The sequence below is a fragment of the Siniperca chuatsi genome, linkage group LG15 (assembly GCF_020085105.1).
Source record: "Siniperca chuatsi isolate FFG_IHB_CAS linkage group LG15, ASM2008510v1, whole genome shotgun sequence".
Lineage (NCBI taxonomy): Eukaryota > Metazoa > Chordata > Actinopteri > Centrarchiformes > Sinipercidae > Siniperca > Siniperca chuatsi.
The window spans coordinates 12,759,745-12,781,696 of NC_058056.1; the positions used below are offsets into that span (position 1 = coordinate 12,759,745).

A 21,952-nucleotide genomic window follows, 5' to 3' on the forward strand; every position below is an offset into this window, starting at 1 on the left:
GCTACCGGACGAAATCGAGGCAGCTCAGCTGATGCTTCAATCGATGCAGCTAGGTAGCGTAGCGGGTATCAAGCTAGCCATTAGGGAGCTAGCTAGCGGTTAGCTGTAGTAGTACCGCTCGGCTCGGTAAATCATATTTTTGTTGTTTCTACAGCAACCTTAAATGTCTTCGGTGTAGCTGAGATATTGGTGATAAATGTCTACAGTGTGAGAAAGCGAGGTTGGAGGTTTCGAGGCCGTGTTTTGTGGTATGTAACATTAACCAACAAAGCATTTTCATGTCTAGCTAGCGTAAGCAAGCTAAAAAGGCTAATATTGATCATCTCAGGTTACTTAGCGAACCTAACAATGAAAGTCAGCTTTGGTATGTGCTCTGTTGGATATTAATTTTCTATAGGTTGTAGCACAGTAGCTAGCTAGTTATCAGCGTTATGTTCTCGGTATGTTAATGTGATATCCTCTGTTTTGTCCTCGTTTTCTGTAACGTTAACGTTATCGAACATAGCTAAGCACTGAAAATGGGTGTGTAACGCTAACCAGCCGCTGAGACGGAACCATTCAGAACCAGTTATATTTTATATGTGGGGGATGTAATCAGCTAGTTATTGCATCGCTAACATTCATAATTAAAGTTATTAAAATGAGGAATTGGCGTTGGTTTCTTAATTTCCGCTAGCTTGCTAAATGCTTATACTATTATTGCTATTTTTTTCTCTCAGGCTTGTAATGTCATTGTACCACTGTCCCACAATCACACCCATTTCGCTGGCCGCTGTCCAAGCTCTGCAGAGTACCTGCGCCAGGCAGGTGTCAGCATATGGTCAAGGCTATGAGGGATTGCTTTTTTATCATGATATATTTATACCTTTTGTAATTACATGATTTTCTGATTATACCAGGTTGAGTTGACTCTGGAGGGGAAGATGTGCAATGGAATGATAGAGTCAATATCAAAAGCCTTTTGGGCCCACACCTCAGCCACTAAACGGTCCTTCTCGTTGCTGCTGGTACTGACTGTACTGTCCACTGGGCAAGGGTCAGGTAAGAAGCAGAATTTATGGTTGTACACAAAGCTTTATGGATTATGTCTGTATTGTATCAACCTTTCTTTTTTCTGGCTGAAGAAACATTATTAAATCAGCTTTGTCATCACATAGACCAAATGGGTAGAGCATGTATTGTTTGTTCTACTGCACAGGAGAGGCGTAATCAACTCCCTCTTAACATTGATTTCAACAAATGCCAGTTTCTCCCAGCAGATTTATCTTCAGTAATAGTACAGCCCTAACAAAACAGCCCTATAACTACCTGACATAATAATGTTGCCCAAATATCATATGCTGTCAGTGTCATTAATGTGTTTTGTTTTTTTGTATAGTGTACATATGAACTGTATCATTTAACTATATAACGAACAACATTTGCTGTAAAGGAAGAGCTCAACTGTTCAGGATTTATGTTTGCTTAGGCAATCTGAAGAGGTGTGGAATACATTAAAAGCTTTTGGACACTTGTTTTTGAATCAGTGAGGCTATTATACAGTCATGTTTAAAAAAGGGAAAAAAACATTATTCTGGCAAAAAGATCACAGTACAGTAGACTTCTGGTCTCTTGAAGATTAATCCTTCTGACTGTGGTGACCCACTGACTTTAACTCTCTCACCACTCTCAAACCAAATTTTCCACTTCCACACAATATTGCGATATTAGTATAATAGGAGGACTACCATGACATATTCATTCTCTCCAGATTCAATTTAAATTAGTTGATTTGTTGATATTACTAACCCAGCAGTAAGGCTGTAAGAATATTGTTATTGGTACTGTATTTTTTTGTTTGGTGCAATGAACATGCAGAATAATTGTGGATATGAAACACGATTTACCATGGGGACCAGAATTTTCTACTTAATGGCCTATTTGGAATGCAGATTACAAGTGAGGCTTGGAAGTATTATTTAAATAATTTGTTTTGTAATATTTAATTATGTTTAAACCAAAGCAAAATTGTATCTTTTGCTGAAGGAAAGCCACATAATTCTTGGTCGAGCAGACTCAGTAGATTTTTCCTCTTGCACAAGTTGTTTTTTGAGTTGTTGTCATAAGTTTGAGTATTACTGGCCAAAAACTGTTGTAAAATGTGGTCAAACAGCCACATACATTTGTTCATATGATTTTGCCCCCATATCTGGATATGGGGAGAAGGAACACACCAACATGAACACCTTACAATATAATGTGATGTAATGCAACATCACAAATTACAGAATCAAAAAATATTATTTTGTTTAATCAATACCTGTCTGGTTACCTTAACAAAAAAAAGAACATTATAAGCTTTGTGATTATAGTGTTTGTTGTTGAGCCAATAAATTAGAATACAGTATATAGTACAGATGGGTACCATAGGTCATTCGGTGTCTGTATTACTGGTGGCTTCACTGGGTAAAATATATCAAACTAGGCTGATAATATTTGTTGTGAGCAGTTTCACAAAATTTATTCTATTTTGGTTTTCTCTTCCTAGGATGTGTGAGGCCATATATGGTCCAGAACAGCTGGGTAAACCTCACAGAAACCAACAGGGGCTCGTTCCCCGTGGGCACAGTACTGCAGTACAGCTGTGACCCTGGTTACCTGCCAGACGGACCCAGCATCCTCACCTGCACCACACTGGGACGCTGGTCCTCTGAACCTCCTCACTGTATACGCAGTGGTGGTAAGATATTCTGTCAACCACTGTCTTTTCTGATCTGTGAAGTAATGAGGAGTCACTGTGTTGTGAGCAACTAGCCTAATTTAAAATCCTTCTCTCATAAGTAAAAACTGCTTTACTTTTAGTTATTTTCACATTTTAGTTATGTGGCATTTTAGTCTCTGTAATGATTTTTAGCAAATTTTGCTAAGGGTATAAACAAACAAACAACACAAGTCACTTTTAAAGTTCAGCTGGTACTTTACATGTTGTGTTTGGTGTCGTCCCCCCAAAAATCAGCATGTCTACCCCTCTCAAAACCTGGGAATGGGGGCTACACCTGCCATCCATCCCCCTGTCGAATGTTTTCCCATGGCACTGTGATTGAGTTCTTCTGTGATGAGGGCTTCTTTCTCAGTGGCGACTATAACTACCTGACCTGTCAGGATGGACAGTGGGATGGCCCAATGCAGATCAGTTGTGTGAGCCAAGGTCAGTCCTCAAACTAAGATCTATCAGTAGGTTCATGTATTGGTCGTAAACACCTATCTGTCAGCAAAATAATGCCAGGGGGAAAAAAGTTTTTTTTTGTGGATAAATCAGTCCATCAAAGAGATAGTCTTAATACATCAACAGTCTCAGCTGTGGAAGTTATTGTCTTCATTTTAACCTTCTTCAAAATAAATTTTTATGTTACACTCTTTTCTTAGTTATTTTAATTGTTATTAAATGTTTTGTTAGATTTTTAACTCTTTTATCTGTTAAACACTGTTCTACCTTTACCTGTAAAGCACTTTGTTACACTGTCTTAAAATGTGCTATATAAACAAAACCTACATTATTAAAGACTTAAGTACAGATATTAACTGTATTTCTGACTGTTGTCCCTGTTTGAAGGTTGTATAAGACCCTCTACGTTGCAGGATGGCTCAACTAATCTGACAGACACCAACAAGAGCTCGTTCCCTGTGGGCACAGTGCTGGAGTACAGCTGTGACCCTGGTTACCTGCCAGACGGACCCAGCATTCTTACCTGCACCACACTGGGACATTGGTCTTCTGAACCTCCTCGTTGTATACGCAGTGGTGGTAAAGACAAACCTTCTCATAGTACTGTCTGCCTCTAGGCAACATAAAATCTCTTTACACCTGGTATCATTGTAACCTGAATGAATAGAGAGTAATTGCATTAGGTGTATTGTAGATTTTTCATTATTTTTTATTTTGATCTAGTAATCAGAATTTATTTCAGTTTCATCTTGTATGTATTTTCTGTTTTTATTTCAATGTACACCTGTGGTTTTACCACCTTCAGTTTGTTTACATTAATAACATTGACTTGGATTGAGCAAAAACAAGCTTAACTGTTCCTGTAAATGCAGTCAGAGACCTATTGGGGCTCTGGTCATACAAACCTACGCAACAAGAGATTAGAGGCACATTTTTTTGTCTTAAATCAACATCCAGCAACTATGATAACGAAAATAGACATATTATGATTGACACGCTGCCCAGAATGTAACATACTCAGAATATCCATGGATAGAGACAAAGCAAGTTTTTATTAACAAACAGATACACCGAGATAAGACAAAGTGATACCTTCGTGAAACAACATACACTGGAGATGATGTATTTATTGTTTCTCTCTCTTTCCATGGACAGTATGCCAGCCTCCATATCAGCCAGAGAACGGGGGCTACACCTGCCACCCCTCCATATGCGGAAGACTTTCTCATGGCACTGTGATTGAATATTTCTGTGATGAAGGCTATATTCTGAAGGGAGACTATAAATTCCGTACCTGTCAATACGGGAAATGGGACAACCTAATGCCGATCAGCTGCCTCATGGAGAAAGGTAAAGGTAGATTAGCTGACACATTTGAACTATTAGATAAATAATTACAAAGTTCTATACAGATAACCGTGTCAGATGTTTACCTGTCTCACAGACTGCAACCCTTTTTATGTTAAGGTGTTTTCTTATTTATTTTAGTGATTCAGTAATTCTGTTCTATTTTTTTAACTTTTATCGGTTAAATTCTGTTCTACCTTTTGCCTTTGTAAAGCACTTTGTTTTAAGTGCTATATAAACAAAACCTATATTATTAAAGACTTAAGTACAGATATTAACTGTATTTCTGACTGTTGTCCCTGTTTGAAGGTTGTATAAGACCTTCTACGGTGCAGCATGGCTCAACTAATCTGACAGACACCAACAAGAGCTCGTTCCCTGTGGGCACAGTGCTGGAGTACAGCTGTGACCCTGGTTACCTGCCAGACGGACCCAGCATTCTTACCTGCACCACACTGGGACATTGGTCTTCTGAACCTCCTCGCTGTATACGCAGTGGTGGTAAAGACAAACCTTCTCATAGTACCGTCTGCCTCTAGGCAACATAAAATCTCTTTACACCTGGTATCACTGTAACCTGAATGAATAGATAGTATCTGCATTAGGTGTATTATAGTTTAAGATTTTTCACTATGTTTTATTTTGATTTAGTTATCAGTATTTATTTCAGTTTCATCTTGTATGTATTTTCTGTTTGTATTTCAATGTACACCTGTGGTTTTACCACCTTCAGTTTGTTTACATTAATAACATTGACTTGGATTGAGCAAAAACAAGCTTAACTGTTCCTATAAATGCAGTCAGAGACCTATTGGGGCTCTGGTCATACAAACCAACTCCACACAAGGTTAGAGGCACATTTTGTGTCTTAAATCAACATCAATGAAAATAGACATATTATGACTGACACGCTGCCCAGATTGTAGCATACTCAGAACATCCATGGATAGAGACAAAGTAAGTTTTTATTACAGAAACACCGGGATAAGTGACATAAGTCCTTTAATTTTTGATATACTATCAAGGTGATTTCGTTGTTTTCCGGAACGTGAGCTAGTGGGAGCATGTAGATGTTGAACAGAAGAGGCCCGAATTTTTGTATGCTAAGATGTGTAATAACCGATCGACACAAAGTAGTCCCTGTCCTTCAAATAGGATTCAAACCAGTTTAGCGCTGATAGCTTAGTGAAACAACATACACCACTGGAGATGATGTATTAATTGTTTTCCTCTCTTTCCATGGACAGTATGTCAGCCTCCATATCAGCCAGAGAACGGGGGCTACACCTGCCACCCCTCCACATGCGGAAGACTTTCTCATGGCACTGTGATTGAATATTTCTGTGATGAAGGCTATATTCTGAAGGGAGACTATAAATACCTTACCTGTCAGTATGGGGAATGGGACAGCCAAGTGAAGCTCAGCTGCCTCATGGAGCAAGGTAAAAAGATGAATGAATGAATGTGTCATTTAGATGACACATTTGGACCATTAAATAAATATTTACAGTAATTTCATTACACATAGCTGTGTCAACTGTTTATCTGCCTTGCAGACCGAAATCCAACTTTACCATTGGGGATGCCTGCCTTGTCCATAGTGGCATCCACAGCCAGTTCAGTGGCCCTAATCCTGCTCCTGGTGGTGCTGTTTGTACTTCTGCAGCCAAAAATCAAGTCCCTCCATCGGTGAGTCTGCCCTCAAAATCATGCTTTTCACTACTAACATCTTATTAGTAACACCTGTGCATCTTATACTTGAAACCAAAGGCTATGGCAGGCACTTTTCATCGAGGAAACTAGTAGAATAGAAGTAACAAGTTGACAGATTTTACCTTTCCTCTGGTCCCCCACACCTAGACGGGATCAGGGTGTGTCTGGCCAGCCTGTGTCAATCATGGTGGAAGGAGTCCAGGTGGCTCTGCCCTCATATGAGGAAGCTGTGAGTAGTAGTGGAGCCTCAGCCCTCAGCTCGGAGTCTCGAGTCCAGATAGTGCTGTCTGAGGGCCAGCATGCCACAGCGCCAGAGGCTGGCCCGTCGAGGCCTTCATCCCTCAAACAGCAGCAGTCGGAGATGGCTGTGGTCCACCTTGTACCACCGTCCACATCCTCCTCGTCACCCTCACCCTCATCCTCTACCTGGGTTCTGGAACATGCAGGTGCTGCAGCTCCTTCATCCTCACAAAGAAGGCCGTCTGCAGGCAGCGACCAACACAGCCTGTCTCTGGACTCTGAGATGGACTACTCTGATGGTAAAGCCCCCTTCAGACACACTCTTTCCTTATTTAATATCCCCATTTGTACTGATGCAAATGTTTGTCTGCTGACTACAGATATGCCACTGCTGAAGGAGGCCTGAAAAATGCTGCAGCCTTTGGACTTACCCGAGACAACCAGCGTTGTTACTGAGCTGTACTGGTGATGGGATGCCTCGAGAGTTTGTCAACACAGCTGTCAACACAGACGAGCCCAACTGAAGAGGCTTTGAGTGAAGCTGTGAGTCACTCAAAATAGTTCCTCTGACCATCCCAAAGGAGAGCAGAGAAGGGATTCACATGTACATACATGCTTACATTTTTTATAGGAATTCCTACACTATGTATGTACATCTAATGTCTGAAGCTCAGTTTGAAAATGTAGAACAAAAACAGTAAGGAACAGGCACCTCTGAAGGAGTGTGTCTTAAAGGCTGTTGAAAAAAAAGACTGAATGAATAGGCAGAGCTGCTCATTTTGGGAGCTGATAATCTCATCAGTGTCTTGTTTATTGTTATTTTTCTTTAACTGCATATCACTCCATTTAAGACACATACTGGCAAAGACTCATGAAGGCCAGGTAACCTAAGTCATGCACACATACAACATTGTCTTCAAAGATTTTTTTGATTAATAGATCATTATTTAAGGTGTTATTAATCATGACTCACTCCAGTCCACATGTCACTGTACAGTTTAAGGCTGCTTGTTGAGTTCACTCTGCTGTGTTTTTCATTGGATTAAGGGCAAACACTTTATGAGACTTCATTCAACACATTTCATTCTTGCAAAGAGTTCTGATGTATTCTCTTCATACTCATACCCTTGCTCCCAATGGCCTTAGCTTTCCACTTCTATGCACAGGTATGTTTAATATGTAAAATAAGGAATTTTAAAAATGAATGTACATTAAATGCCTCCACTGCTTAGTGATATTATGTGTGGCTTTGTCAGACACATCACTTGTACACCGGAAAATATTATTCTTTTTTTATGCAGGCTGCTTGGAAATTCCTGTTTAACTTAACAGGAAATTGAAATATGTATTTAAATTATTTGTGTCCAGAATGCTGTTGATCAGCCATGACTTCTTTTGATAAAGTTTAAAAAAAAAAAAAAAAACACACAAAGGTAGGTCTTTTCACTTTGCCGCTTCAGTTTTAATCCTACTGCAGGCACGTTATATGTGACACTGTAAACATGGTTGGAAAGATCCAACACAAAAATGAGTAGGTGTACAGATTAGTGTAATGTCAGTGTTTGCTTTCTTTCACTGTCCATTGAATTTACTTTTGGACTGAGGAATGGATTTTTTGGTTTGGGAAGATGGTATTTTAATATATGTAAAAAGTTAAGTTTACTCTGTATATATACCATACGATCATTTTGATTAAATATCATTTGAGGTGTTCAAATTGCCTGTATCCTTCTTCATCAGACTGCTTTTCACATCTGAGATTGACTTTTCTCTTAGGTCTGACATATTTTTATTAAAGTACTTGATAACACATAGCACAAAAGAGCAAATGACACGTCAGTAATTGTGGTTTTATAAACTCAATTATTCATATTCATCAAAATGTGCTGAAATGGCTTTAGTCATAACGTCTTATACCAGATATTTTGAATACAAAATGAAAAATAAATTTTTTTAAATTATTGACTTCCTACTTCAACATGCACTGCCCGTAGTTAACACTGTATAGGCTTGATCAAGTAAATGATAATTAAAGTATTAGTTGTTGCACATTCTCTAACAGTCTCTAAGTCTTTCTGTCAGTATCACAGGCCTGAGCGAAGAATATGCAGGTAATATTGAGACAGGGGGCTGAATAGCTGCATCCTCAGTAGGTAGGATTCAGCTCTCGTTCGTTTCCTTCTCCAGCACTGTGTTGTCATCTGTGAAGCTGTCATGGTTGCTTCACTTCCTCTTGTTTAACGTCAACAGTGTTGTATATTCTTGTATCTGTGTAAGAGAAGGGTGATATAGACTTCTGATTTCTTTGACTGATGGCTACAAATGTGCAGAGAGAGTGCATGTCCTTTTCTCACCCCTCCACCCTTCCTCCCAGCCTCACTACAAAAACACACAGGCAGCTGTGACATTTACCCTCAGCTGGTGGCTTGAATCTTTGATAACATCTGAAGCACAGGCTCAGGAGAAGGGCCTCAGCACACTGCAATTGGATGTATATCAGTGGGAAGAGAAACATGGGTCCTATGACCTGCGGGGAAAAGGTCACCTTTAGGATGGCAACACACAGCTGAATGTTTTGACAGCCCGTTTCCATGGAGATGGTCCTGCTGCATCTAAAAAGAGGTGAGTCATTTGTCATTAGCTTTGATATTACAGTAGTTGAATATGACACTCAAATGCACCAGTTTTATTGCAACTGGAAGAAATAGCTTGAAATGATTCCCAGGTTTCAATTATTTATTATTTATTATTTATGAAGCGTTTCACCACTTATTTTATATGCATATTGTTAACCAGTTAGAGAATTCATTAAAAATCTTGGTTGAAATCTTACTATAGAACAGTTGTGGATGGGACAGTTGTTTACTTAGAAAAAGTAGCTATACTACAATGTAAAATACAATGCATTGAAAATATCACATAAAAGTACATAAGTATCAAAAGTGAAAGTACTCAACAGAAAAATGGCTCCTGTGAGGGTTTTACTATTATATATTATATTATTGGATGAATAATATTGATGCATTAATGTGTAAGTAGCATTTTACTGTTATAGTTGGTCATGGTCGTGCTAATTTGAACAATTTTATTTACTTTTGTCTAGTTTAATGTATAACTGCATCATATTTTATAAACTTATGTAGTAGTAAGTACAGTATAGAGTAGTATAAAATAGTATGAAATGGAAATAGTAAACACCACTCGTTCCCAACTTGGGGGTCAGGTCCCCCAGGCGGTCCTAAGATTAAACTGAGGGGTCACAAGAGGATTATTTTTCTTAAATGTTTGTGTTTTTTTCATGAAATACTAGATACTTTCACTTCTTCATGCTGCCAAAAATCCTTAAATTAAACAAAACCAAGAGTGAAAAATCGTTCTTTGGTTGAATTGTTCACAACTCATGTTCTCAACTACACTTTAACCTGTGAAGAAGGGTCACTCGTACCATTGCTTAAATTTGAGGAGTCAAAAGCCAAAAGATGGAAACCAGTGATGTACACAATTCTCTCCAAAGCAAAATGGGGGAGCTACTCACAGCTGCAAAAAAATTAAATAATAGTCTTGGGTAAGAGAACAAAAAACATTTTCTTTTCTCTAAGTTTCATTGGTAGCCATACTACTAATACTAATACCATAATACTGCACAGTATACTATGAGAAATAGTATACAGTATATTGGCCCACTGTATACATTTAATATGTAGTAATTGGGACACAGTTATAGACTGGCTTGTTTACTAACTCAAAGATTGGTATATCTAGTGTATATTCACTTACTGTGGACTGAGTCTGCATAAGACAGACATGATATATCCCAGCATAAAGCCAATCAGTGGCATCAGTGCAGCCACAGCCAGAACATCAGCTGTGAGGACCATCCATATTTTGTCTCTGACGTAGATACCAGACAGGATGAATAGTATGATGCCGACGATTATCAGGATGCTGAGACCAGCCTGTCGAGAAAGTGGAAACATGTCTCCCCTGAATGTTACTTGAATCTCAGCATCAAAGCATGAAACTTCCCTATTTCCAAATGTGGCAAACATCATCTGGAAGCATCAAGGTCTGCTCTTAGTATTAACATTAAAAGACTATTTCTTACCGTTGTACATGCCTTCCTGTCTACTTGGACCACAAATTACACCCATGCCATGTGATGAATGGTTGTGGTAAACACAACTTTGTGTCCCGTAGGCCTTTTTTACAGAAGACATTTTGACATGTCGTGGTAGTATGAGCACAGGTGAAAATAGTCAAATTAATGATGGCTGAATTCCATTCAGCTGCTTCAGTTTGAAGGTCCTAGTATTGTGCATGCTGCCTCAATGTCATGACTTACTGAGACACTTGAATAAAGCAAGCCATCATGAATGTTATTAGTAACACCTATGGTTTTCCTTCTATGACAAAATGTCTGCTATGAAAAAGGCCTATCTATAACAGGTTATCTATTTTTTTGCTGAGGCACATTTTAGGAGTCTCACTTTTTTGACGACTGGTGTGTAGTTTGGTTTGTAGTGATTAATGAGAATGCCAATTATACAAGGCACCAGGGTGAGCACAAGAGTAGTGATGATGCCGACGAATGGTACAGCATTTTCCAGCCCTGGGAAGCCTCTGCAGTAGATATAGAGCAGTAAAGGCATCATACCCAAAGCCGCGAAACTGGAACAAGTGGTCATTACGATGCTAGGAAGGTATCAGAGAAAAAAGAAACATTAATAAACATGCCTGAAATGTAAATGTCTGTTTTGTTTATCGACAGTCTGTGGTATGACAGCCAATTGTGCTGACACAGCTTATGTAGTAAATTATTGTAGGCATTTGTAATCTTCCAACAAGACAGGAATCAATACATCAATGAGGTTTTCACCTGAGGTTCATGTCACCCTGTATGGCCAGGGAAAAAATGTTTGACAAGCTTCCCCCTGGACAGCAGCCGCAGATGAGCACAGTCACAGCCTTGATGGGATGCATCTCTAGGAGTTTGGCTAGACAGAAAGCGGCCAGGGGCATGATGCCAAACTGGGCCAGCAGTGCAATGGCTACTCCTTTTGGCTTCAGGAGATGGGTCTTAATTTTGGAAATCTCCATCATACAGCCAAGGGATATCATGGTGAAGAAGAGCACGACAATGGTGATGGTATTGATGGCTTTGGTTAGCTTAGGGGAGGCGTTCAGGACATCCATGCTTCCATTTCCAGAGAAATTACCCTCATTATAGATGTTAGCTATCCTGTTGTAGACTTCTGTCACATTCATTGTGGCACTCAGGCCAACACTGTGTGTTTACTGTGCTGTTGCTTTCGCCTGTTGGACAAAGCAAACTCAATACATTCGCAGCAAAATTTTTATACACATATACAGTATAAATGCAGCCATTTACATTCCATTTCCACTTACAATTGTCTTTGCTTCAGTATTTTTATGCAAAGCATCTCATATAACCGCTTATAACTCACTCACAAACTTGTAAACCTTCTCATTCACATTTAGCAGGTTGCACATGAGGATTTTTTTGGTCATTCTCACAGAGCACTACAATCCTAAACAGACAATATATATATAAAAACAGCAGTTTAGACCATTTAAACTGCAGATGTACACATGTCAATATCACCTTCTACAGGCAAAGAGAGTAACAGCTGCTGCAATTTTAGTGCCTGCATGCAATGATTGTTTCAGCTGCAGTTGTTTCTAATAGCTGCCCTTTGTGTGTGCCCTAAAATAAAATGACTCAGAAAATGTAACATTGCTGTTCTTCCAGTGAACACTGACAGATAAAGCTGGCGATATTCTATATTTTTCTTACTGTTAACAAATCCCATGAAAAAAAACCCATCAATTTGTGAGTCCATCTCTTTATACTTTCCATCTTCCCCAGGCTTTGTGGCATTTAGCCCCAAGCCAATTCATTCCTACTACAGACAGAAAAAAACAGGTCACAAATATATATTTTTTATTAATTTTTAATTTATTAATAATTTCCATAAACACCTGGGCACCATGGTTATTCACAAATGTTACTCAAACAGAAGTTAATAGTGCATTTGTTGGGGACTATTTTTAGTGGCGGATTTGGTGCGCTTGTGAGTTTGACACAAAATAAACTACAGTGCCCATGTTCTTCGTAATGAAGGAACATGTGTTGTATGTTGTATAGGAACATGTATAGTTTTTGAACTACATGGGGGGCCTATGGCACAGAGGAATAAGCTATATCAGGGTTTGGATACACAGACAATAGTTAATAGGATCAGCTGATTGCTGTTTTTGGTATTTTCAATGGAATTGTTGAAAGTAAGAAAATATAGAATATCACCAGACTTATGCTTTAAATATACAAAAATATTGGCCAGTGCCCTTTTGCCAGTTGCGCCTCTGGTTAGCCCAAATGCCACAAGTTTGCTTAAAGAACCACTCTGTCGTGTCCTTAGGGCAAAATGAACCCTTGGCCTAAATATAACCCTGTAAGCAGCAGTTCTTTTTCTCATTCTTTCCCTTAAAGTATCTGTGCCTGCTGCCCGATAGCAGCTGTTACTGTGTAGAAAGTTAAGTTGCATGATCAGAATCCATCCAAAAAAAGGAACTAGGAGGCATGTTGCCAAGAAACACTTAATATTCCTGCCATGTCTTCCCTCCAAAGCAGATGCAGAATCTGCAGAAAGCCTATTATGTGGACAGTAGGCTAAAGAGAAGTTGTGATGATCTTGAATGCAAGAGTCAAATAAGATATCATTTAAGGTACTGAAGATATTTACCTCATATAATTAAATATTTGTTCAAATGTGACAGCGGGTGAGAAATAAAATTCATTTAACTCAATGTCAAATATAATGTTTGGTTAATAATATAAATGCTGTTTCTCAAGGACATGCCTTCTTTAAAGTATTGGAATTTTATCTTATACTTATACCCACCTGGTACTTAATTTATTTTCTGACCTGTTTTTATAGTGTTTTATAGTGTATTATATTTTTTGCTAGTACTTTCTCCTGTGTGCACTGACGTAAAGGCGAGCTACTGTAACAAAGAGTTTCCCTTTGGGGATCAGTAAAGTATTTCTGATTCTGATTTAAAATTTGTTGTACTGGCAAAAACCAATATGGATTAGATCTACACATGAAGAACTGTCACGTTACTCATTAGCTTATTGCCTCTAAGTAATGGAAAACTACCTTGTGCTGCTTCCTTTACTGTTTCTTAGAATGTTACTTAATAACCTGCTATTTATTTATTTAATTCAATTTTACTGGTTACCTGGTTTTAACTATATCTGTCTGGAGGATTTTGTTATGCTGTCAAGTTTTACAGCCAGATACAAGTGTTGATTGGTAAATACAAGAATGCACAATATCATTGGTGTGAAGCCTAGCCAGCCGCAATGCCAGAATTTTTTAAGCCTTGCTTTCTAAGTGACTAAAGCGGTACTACAAAAGGAAAAAAACACATTTTCCCCATCGACCACCAACCCCAAAACTGCATAGAGCAGCTACAAAAAAAAAGCTGGTTTACAACTGAGGTTATTATTACTTTATTTGCCTTTAGAAGGCAACGTCAACATGTCTACATCTGCAGGTGTAAACAACAATCTGGCATTATGTAACCCTCAGTCTGCTACAATAAATGTCCCATGGATGCTTTACTTCTAATAGAAACTTCAAAGTTTCAGAGTTTTCTGTGCTCCTTATGTAATACTGAGTGAGTTGAGTGCTGTGTAACCACTCAGCCATTTTCCTATGTATATTTGTTCATAATTCTACTGTTAAAGGCACACCTCACACACACAATGCATATGAGACTATACAGTCATTTCTCCTATCTAAAGCTGTCAGTTTTGTTCAAAAAGTATTATTAATATAATGTAATAACAATTTATATATCTATACAGTAAAATAGTTATATATTTTAGTGCCACTGTCCACTGTTCCAGCTCAATGACACATTTTTATGTAGAAAGAGAAAACTTACTGCATTTGTGCTTTAGTGTCTGACTTTCCTCTTTCATGCTAAATCATTAGAAATGTTTAATGAATATCATTTGCCGCAACATTAGATTGAGGCCTTTAAAACCTCTACATATCCTTTATGGATTAAAAACGTACTATCTATGTTAACTAATGAACGAACAATCAAGAGGGCCATATTTAGGGAAAGTGGTTTCTCTTGAAAAGAGAGTCAGTTCTTCTTAAATGATAATGAATACAATTAAAGCAACAATGGCTTTATTTTATCATTTTATTACAATTTCCTGAAGAGACCAAACCCAAAAATTAAGTTGTCCAATTATTATCTTTGTAGTCTGATACAGCATATGCTTTCATGCCTAAACTAATAAATGCACATAAAGAGCCATACTGTTGCACTGGGTGACATATTCTTTTATTACAACACACACGAAAAGTGTTCAGTTTAAAACTACTCTACAACTGCATTTTAATATTTGACTATGCTCTGTGTTAAGACTGGTTAGAGGGATGAGCAGGCTGTAGCTATACAGTACACAGTACTGTAATAATAAGTAATAATAATAATAATAATGATGATAATAAGAAGAATAAATAGTGCCAGAAAAGAAGATATCATAATGATAGACTAGTAATAAAGGCACTTTCTTACCTTAATTTCACGCTGACAACTTCTGTGACTTCACTGTGCTCACTCACACACTCATTTCCATCTCCTATCACATTCTTGTGTCTAACTCCTTTTTTCTGTGTTTGGGTCCCTGCCCTCCCCTCTCTGTCACATGGGCTCATGAAAACATGGTAGGGGCAAACCACTGAAACCATGTTCTGTGTAACTCCTTGCACAACTGTAATCATTTCATTTAACACAGAATTCTAGTAAATCCACCTTTTAGGCCAGTTACTGGAAGTCAGCCCCTATCCATAGTCTGTTTCCTAGTTCCTATTTTTCAGGACACCGTGGGAAGGTTTGACATCGGTTGGCTTGATAATGTGGAAAGAATGTAATTGCCTCTGTTTATTCATTTGGCCTCGCTTGCATGAGTAAACAGACCTGCAATTAATATTATGCAACCAGGCAGAGGATTCAGTTTGCCTGCCAGAGTTATCAGTCTTTTTAAAAGGGGCCCTCTTTTATTGTGAGACTGGGGAGCTTTGTACACCCAGACCTTTTATTTAAGAGTCACACAACAGATCAGATATGTTAGACAAGTCTCAAATGTTGTTGCCCTAATCTCTATGCCACGGTAGAGATTACATCCAAGTAAAAGGGGCCATATCTTAAAATCTCAATGCACCTCACGTGCTGACATTCAGTGGAATCTCTTACAGGAATGAGCTGTGTTAACTTGCTTCTTCTACATACATAGAAGTCTTGGTTAAACAAACTTATACAACAAAGCATGATGCAACAAAACAGCTGTGCAGGAGAGGATAAACATCCAGCTGAGTTTAAAAGCCTTTCCCAAAGAGCACTAAACATGTAGTAAAAGCAAGAGATGAAATAAGATGAAAAAACTAAGATGGGCCACAGGCACCTGAGAGAAAGAGGAGGGCAATGATGTGATGGCTTAATTTGGGCTGATGAAAATCATCTGCAGATCTGTTGCCATATGAATGAATGAATCAGAAAATGAACCCAAAACAAATGGTGTCGTTTAAGGATTGGGGAGGCACTGAGGACAATCAAAGATATAATTCTATGTATTTATAAAAATATTCCCATTAATAAATGACACCATCTAAAACTGAGCTGAATTGAAAACTGGCAGCAAGAGAAGGAAAAATGTGGATGAAGATCATTTACAGACCTGTTGCCATATGAATGAACCTTAACAAAAAACAGGTGCAGCTGAGGACAATTTAAGCACTTAATGAGCAAATTACAATTCTCTGTTTTTACAAGAATATTATCATTTAATGAATATCATCTAAAAATGTATTCATCCCTGGGTGAATCAATTAAACACAACACAAGCAAAGTACCCTGACTTATATCACACACCAAGCAATATTTATGTGTTAATAACACATTGGCATTAGTGGTACACTAACTTGTTGACACTGTTTTACCATTAGGAAACTTTTTAATATTGTATGACTTTTTATTATTTATACAGATTTCCATGCTCTTATATACACAACATGGGGGAACATCTTTTTTTTTCTTTTTTCCTGCACCCTCTGTTGTCTAAATATTGAATGAAATATGGAATGATAAAAAGCACACACATAAAGATCATACAGGAGGTGTTCATCATGTTGTTTTTAAGAATGAAAAACAGCCAATGTTCTGCTGTCTTATTTAAATTAGGCAAAACAAATTCCTGATAACAATGCACATCTTTGTAATACTGCAGTAGGTTTATAAGCAATGATGGCTTGCTGCAGAAGCTATTTAAAGGTCTTATGGAGGCAAGTGTGCAGCCATGGATGGTGAGTGGGGGAGGGCAACCAAAGTGAGCTAGGCAACCATCTGGCCTCATAATACTATGCTGGGAGAAGAGCCTAGTTATTGTAGCACACTACCCTGCTGACAATGACCACTGAAACAGCAGACTAGCACAATGCATTTTGGTCCTTAACACAGAATCATGTTTGCATGAAAGGCATATTTAAGGAGAATATGTTACATGAAATATGATTGTATATGTGTAAGGCATCACTGATTTATTCATGCCAATTTAATGAAATGCTGTTTCTAATATATTTGTATAACTATATAACAAAGAACATTATGATCCACTTGAGTAATTACACTGAAGGTCTGCTGTGTTTGCAACTTGTAGGAGATAACGGTATATGTTGGTGGGCGCGTCTAAATACGTGGGCTTATGGGAAATGTAGTTCAAATCCGAGAAACAGCAGCGATGCAAACGCGTAAACCTGGCTGTCTGTTGGCGAATGACTTCATTACCCAGAGGTCCAATTTTGTTGCGCATGCGCTGTTTGTTTTCCCGTCCATGTGTAGGCGAATCACGTGTAGTGAACCGTTGGTCGTCATGTATCTGCTGTAGCAAAGCTCCGTGCAAGATTTTGTTATTTGCCTCCAGTTGTCGCTGCACTGTTTTGACAGCTGCTTGTTTTCTTTTCCCATACATTTTTACCGAAGAATGAGCGAAAACGATGACATCGAAGTCGACAGCGATGTATGTGGTTTAGTTTCCTCTAGAAGTAGCTAGCCAAATTGTTAGACGGACAGCAACTTTCACATTTCTGTCAACCTACGCTATCTGCTTGAGCTAGCTAGCTAGCTAGCTGGGTTTCTTGGCTAACACTAGATTGACAAATAGGAACTGAGCTGTGAGAGAAAAAAAAGATGTTCTTTGGAGTGTTTGCGGGCTGGCTTGTACATAAAAGTCGAGCACATTAGTCTGGTGAATAAATTACGTCGTATAACTACGGCCAAGTGAACCGTCATTCGCGAAAACCCTGTTAAGCCAGTCGCTGTTTAGAATTTGTCGCGCATCTATATATGCAATTACGGTACGGGTGCTGGGAGGGGCCAAAAAAGGACGTATACAATCAGGTTAAGAATGGCCCCGACTACGAATAAACGGAAATTATTTTACTGAGAAAATTTAAGAGACAGTCATCTTCAAAGTCCAGGGTTCCCACGGGTACTTGAAATCCTTGAAAGTTTGTGTTGAGAAGTGTTAATACATTCAAGCCTCTCACTTTTTAATTGTTGTCTGTGAGCTTCTGTGAAGCCTGCTAGTTCTCATTATAAAAAGTCTCAGTGTTGTAACAGTAATTAACCTTGATCCCTGTCTCAAACTCTGCCTTGAATTTGAGGTAATTGGGCCTGGAAAAGGACTTGATTTTGATGTTCAAGAATGCGTGGGAACTATGAAAGTCAAACTACAGTGTTAAACATAAAAAAAAAAATTCTTCATATTTAAACTATAAAAATTTTCAATGAACTCTTGTTCAGTAAGACACTGACTATCTGAAGTCATTCTACTGTACAGTTTTGGAGAAAATTAAAGGGTAAGTCAAATTTTATAGTTAGGGTCATTCTGGACAGGATTCCATTGGGTTTCTCAGCAAACCTATTATGGAAATTATTTTATAATAATTAAAAAATGAGGGCAATTTCTATGCATTACAGTTAGGGTAATTCTGAACAAGGTACAAGGTAATTTATTTATCATTTTAGAACACAAGGTTGACTATTGGCAAACCTCTCAAGGAAAAGTTTTTACGAGAAACATGAACACAGCCGTCTCTAGTGTCCTATTTGCACTTGTTGTGCAGCAGAAAGAAGGTAGACATTGGTGTCGATATTGAGTTCCTCTCAAGGACCATTGTTGGGCAAAGTGTTAAGACAGTCAGGATATGCTGGTACAACCCTTTAAGCAGCTAAAAGCAAACAGCACATCTTCAGTTGAGATTGTGTAAACAGATGACATGCTTGTAAACATTATATCTAGGCCACAGGTTCCTGCTGTATGATGTTAGGAAAATGAGATTTACACACTTTACCTGTCCCTTTGCAGGCAGACAAGCGAGCACATCACAACGCGCTTGAGCGCAAACGCAGGGACCATATTAAAGACAGCTTTCACGGTTTACGAGATTCTGTGCCAGCATTACAAGGGGAGAAGGTGAGAGGAAAATATATTCGTTTTCTACATTCCATAACTCTAGCCACAACTCATGTCAGCTGCCTGTGCCACATCAACATATTCCAAATTATATTAATAAACAAACTTAGGTAAACAAAGGTAAAATGACCCTCAATTCATCTACCTTAATGCCTGCTGACTATTGGCATAAGTCAAACCTGCATGTCCGTAGAGGCAGGAAAACTGAACTTTGTTGTGCATATATGCAAAGCACCTTTGTAATGTGTGAGAACTTTATGTTGACCTGAAGACTGCGAGCACAAGCCATGTAAAGTTCAGGAGACAGCTGCATTTCTCTGGTACCGCAGGTGCAGCAAGTCTCCAGCTCATCAGCTGCATTTCCAGCTCCATAATATACCAGTCGGTAATATACCAGTGCTATTCTGTGGTGTTCTGTTTGGACAGTTCTCTTAGAGCTCTAAACTAGGGGAAGGAGAACAGTGTGCTGTAATTTTAAAAGATGGATAGCTTGCCAAGCAAAGCTATCCATCCATGTCCAAAACAGCCTAACATTCATGTTGCAATCTGAGATTTAAGATTGTTTATTTGTCCCACAATATCTGGGAATCATTGTCACAAACCAATTTATATCCTCTCTTATATCCTCTCTAATTTATATCCTCTGTAAACTTTGACACAACTGGAATGACCACTGAAGCAGTTGGAAAACAGCTCCATAACCGTTTAACAGCTTAGTCACCTAACTGCTGGGTAGAGAGAGATATGTATGTATCTACAGTCTATTTTATAAGTCAGTAAATCATTCAAATTAAATATGAAAAGTGCAACAAGCTGTGGCATAATTCAGTATGCAGGCGTGATGGTGCTTTAACATGGAGAAAATATTGCAGTTTTTCTTTTCCCTCTTTTGTGCTAGGAACTATTCTGCAATATGTCAGTGTTAGCACATGTACCAAAGTTGCTGACCCCTGGAATAGTTCTGTGTTTTACCCTTACTTTATAATCCAGACTGAAAATGAATTGCAACATTCATGTACTGTATAACACTGTGATCTCTGCATAACATGTTCTACCTGTACAAATAGACACTGCAGCATTGTCCCATGGCTCTCTGAAATTTTTGCTGACAGAACTCTGTCAAACAGGCTTCCCGAGCACAGATTCTAGACAAAGCCACTGAGTACATCCAGTACATGAGGCGAAAAAACCATACCCACCAGCAAGACATTGATGACTTAAAGAAGCAGAACGCACTGTTGGAGCAGCAGGGTAAGTGGAGGAACTGTTGTTGATGGGGTTTTTTTTTTTTCAACAAAGTGTGATGTAGTCTCTCAGTTACAGTATGTAATATTTGATGAGAGTGGTATTTACAGCAGTATTTTTTGTCTTTCTGTCTGTGGGTACCACTGCAGTACGTGCACTAGAGAAGGCCAAGGGGAACACCCAGCTCCAGACAAACTACTCTTCTGATAGCAGCTTGTACACAAACCGTAAAGGGAGCGCGGTGTCCGCCTTCGACGGAGGGTCTGACTCCAGCTCTGAATCAGAGCCAGACGAGCCGCCCAACAGAAAGAAGCTGCGCGTGGAGCCCAGCTAGACTCGGGTCCCCCCGGGTTCTCCAAACAGACTCTTTTTGCCCACCAGCCCCGACTCCTCTTACCTGTCCGCACTCAATCCCGCCTACTTACACCAGTCCCAGAGACAAGGTGGAGACTGTGTGAGAGAGGTGTTATTATGTATAAAATGCTTCTACTTTCCTTTTTCCTCCTGGCAAGCATCCTGTCACTCCTTTTGTGGCCCAGCAACAACTTTCAAGACCCCCAAAGTGAGGCAGCTCTGCAGTTTTGAAGGACTTTATGCTTTTCAAACCTCATGATAACTATTCCTAATCAAATGTGGAGATGACAAGGTATGAGGCTTTAGTAAAGCTACATAAAAGTAAAAAAAAAAGAAAGTTTTTCTCTGTTGGAATTGTGAGACTTTACAAGCTTTGACAAAATTGTAATTAGGGATAGTTTACTTTTTAATATTCATACTTTTCCAGAAAAGAATGTGAAGTTGGTTTTGAAAAACAAACAAACAAACAAACAAGTATGTTATGCAAGATGCAACCCTCTGTATTCAGTGTAGGTGGCTGAAGTTTTTGTCTCTGAAAATGTTTGTGTATCAAATGAATCCCTCTATTTATAGTGATGCATCAAAATTGAGTTCTTACCCTTACGTCTGATCTCCTTTATGTTTGGCTTGAGATTTTCCAGAGAACACAGGAGGATGAACAAGTTGACCTGCTGATTTAGTGGATTTTCCATAGGTTCAACTGTTTATTTTCCTCTATTTTTTATTATTATCAGATAAACTGTGGGTATAAAAAAATCCCCTAATACTGAATGTTACACAATGCAGTTAAAGGGCAGTGACCTTTTATTTTTGTTAATGGAAGTCCATTTCAGTGTGTAGTATATAACACTGTATACTCTTAAATGGTGTCAGCTCTGCAAAGAAAAGCCTTCCCTTGAAATATTTGCCTGTGCAGGGAACGTTTATCTTTCTTTTTTTTTTTCCTTTTTGCAGAGGTAAATTAGTGTGTATGTAATCAATATTTGTTTGTTCCATTCCATGGAAATTACAGGTATGTTGTACATACTGCCAACGGTTGTCTTGCAAGTTAAGGCATACCTTTATTATGAGACTATAAATAAAACTATTTTATCCATTTGGGATGTATTTGTGACTCAACATGTTTTTAATAACATTTTATAGCTTTTGTACACTAAGTTTCCTAAATTACTATTATTTTTCTTAGGTATTAAACTACTTTTTTTATGTGTTGAGTGATGGAATTAACTCATTTGCAATCCTAGTTAATGAAATAATCGGATGTGTTTAAT

General features: G+C 38.5%; 3 protein-coding genes across 6 annotated transcripts; 2 read left to right on the top strand and 1 right to left on the bottom strand.

Annotated features, from left to right (window-relative positions):
• The first annotated feature begins 47 nt into the window (after window positions 1–47).
• Window positions 48–8,222, top strand: LOC122861456 (sushi domain-containing protein 4-like). The gene is made up of 11 exons (XM_044165893.1): window positions 48–248; window positions 900–1,041; window positions 2,528–2,719; window positions 2,996–3,187; window positions 3,593–3,784; window positions 4,361–4,555; window positions 4,862–5,053; window positions 5,800–5,994; window positions 6,109–6,241; window positions 6,413–6,804; window positions 6,886–8,222. Exons 2-11 carry the CDS (start codon window positions 924–926, stop codon window positions 6,909–6,911), a joined length of 1,827 nt encoding a protein of 608 aa, XP_044021828.1. The 5' UTR covers window positions 48–248; window positions 900–923; the 3' UTR covers window positions 6,912–8,222.
• LOC122861459 (sodium/bile acid cotransporter-like) lies at window positions 7,280–15,363 on the bottom strand. The gene is made up of 6 exons (XM_044165900.1): window positions 15,128–15,363; window positions 11,382–11,818; window positions 10,993–11,197; window positions 10,283–10,461; window positions 8,918–9,117; window positions 7,280–8,773 (listed from the first exon to the last, which is right to left on the bottom strand). Exons 2-6 carry the CDS (start codon window positions 11,768–11,770, stop codon window positions 8,718–8,720), a joined length of 1,029 nt encoding a protein of 342 aa, XP_044021835.1. The 5' UTR covers window positions 11,771–11,818; window positions 15,128–15,363; the 3' UTR covers window positions 7,280–8,717.
• A 2,055-nt stretch (window positions 15,364–17,418) lies between these two features.
• LOC122861882 (protein max-like) lies at window positions 17,419–21,788 on the top strand. 4 transcript variants are annotated; one of them, XM_044166899.1, is made up of 4 exons: window positions 17,419–17,624; window positions 18,975–19,082; window positions 20,195–20,333; window positions 20,465–21,788. In XM_044166899.1, exons 1-4 carry the CDS (start codon window positions 17,589–17,591, stop codon window positions 20,659–20,661), a joined length of 480 nt encoding a protein of 159 aa, XP_044022834.1. In that variant the 5' UTR covers window positions 17,419–17,588; the 3' UTR covers window positions 20,662–21,788. The 4 variants fall into 4 exon arrangements, with proteins under 4 accessions (XP_044022834.1, XP_044022836.1, XP_044022835.1 ...); XM_044166901.1 differs by having other exon boundaries at window positions 17,421–17,624; window positions 20,210–20,333; XM_044166900.1 differs by having other exon boundaries at window positions 17,431–17,624; window positions 20,477–21,788.
• The last annotated feature ends 164 nt before the right edge of the window (window positions 21,789–21,952 follow it).

Coding starts and splice junctions, on each gene's coding strand:
- LOC122861456 (XM_044165893.1), top strand. CDS start 924: ATGTGCAATGGAATGATAGAGTCAATATCAAAAGCCTTTTGGGCCCAC. Junction 1,042..2,527: donor GTCCACTGGGCAAGGGTCAG/GTAAGAAGCAGA, acceptor TTCTCTTCCTAG/GATGTGTGAGGCCATATATG. Junction 5,995..6,108: donor CAGCTGCCTCATGGAGCAAG/GTAAAAAGATGA, acceptor TCTGCCTTGCAG/ACCGAAATCCAACTTTACCA.
- LOC122861882 (XM_044166899.1), top strand. CDS start 17,589: ATGAGCGAAAACGATGACATCGAAGTCGACAGCGAT. Junction 17,625..18,974: donor ACATCGAAGTCGACAGCGAT/GTATGTGGTTTA, acceptor GTCCCTTTGCAG/GCAGACAAGCGAGCACATCA. Junction 19,083..20,194: donor CAGCATTACAAGGGGAGAAG/GTGAGAGGAAAA, acceptor TTTTGCTGACAG/AACTCTGTCAAACAGGCTTC.
- LOC122861459 (XM_044165900.1), bottom strand. CDS start 11,770: ATGAATGTGACAGAAGTCTACAACAGGATAGCTAACATCTATAATGAG. Junction 9,118..10,282: donor TTATGCAGACTCAGTCCACA/GTAAGTGAATAT, acceptor ACCTCTTTTTAG/ATGCAGCAGGACCATCTCCA. Junction 8,774..8,917: donor ATTCAAGCCACCAGCTGAGG/GTAAATGTCACA, acceptor TCTCTTACACAG/ATACAAGAATATACAACACT.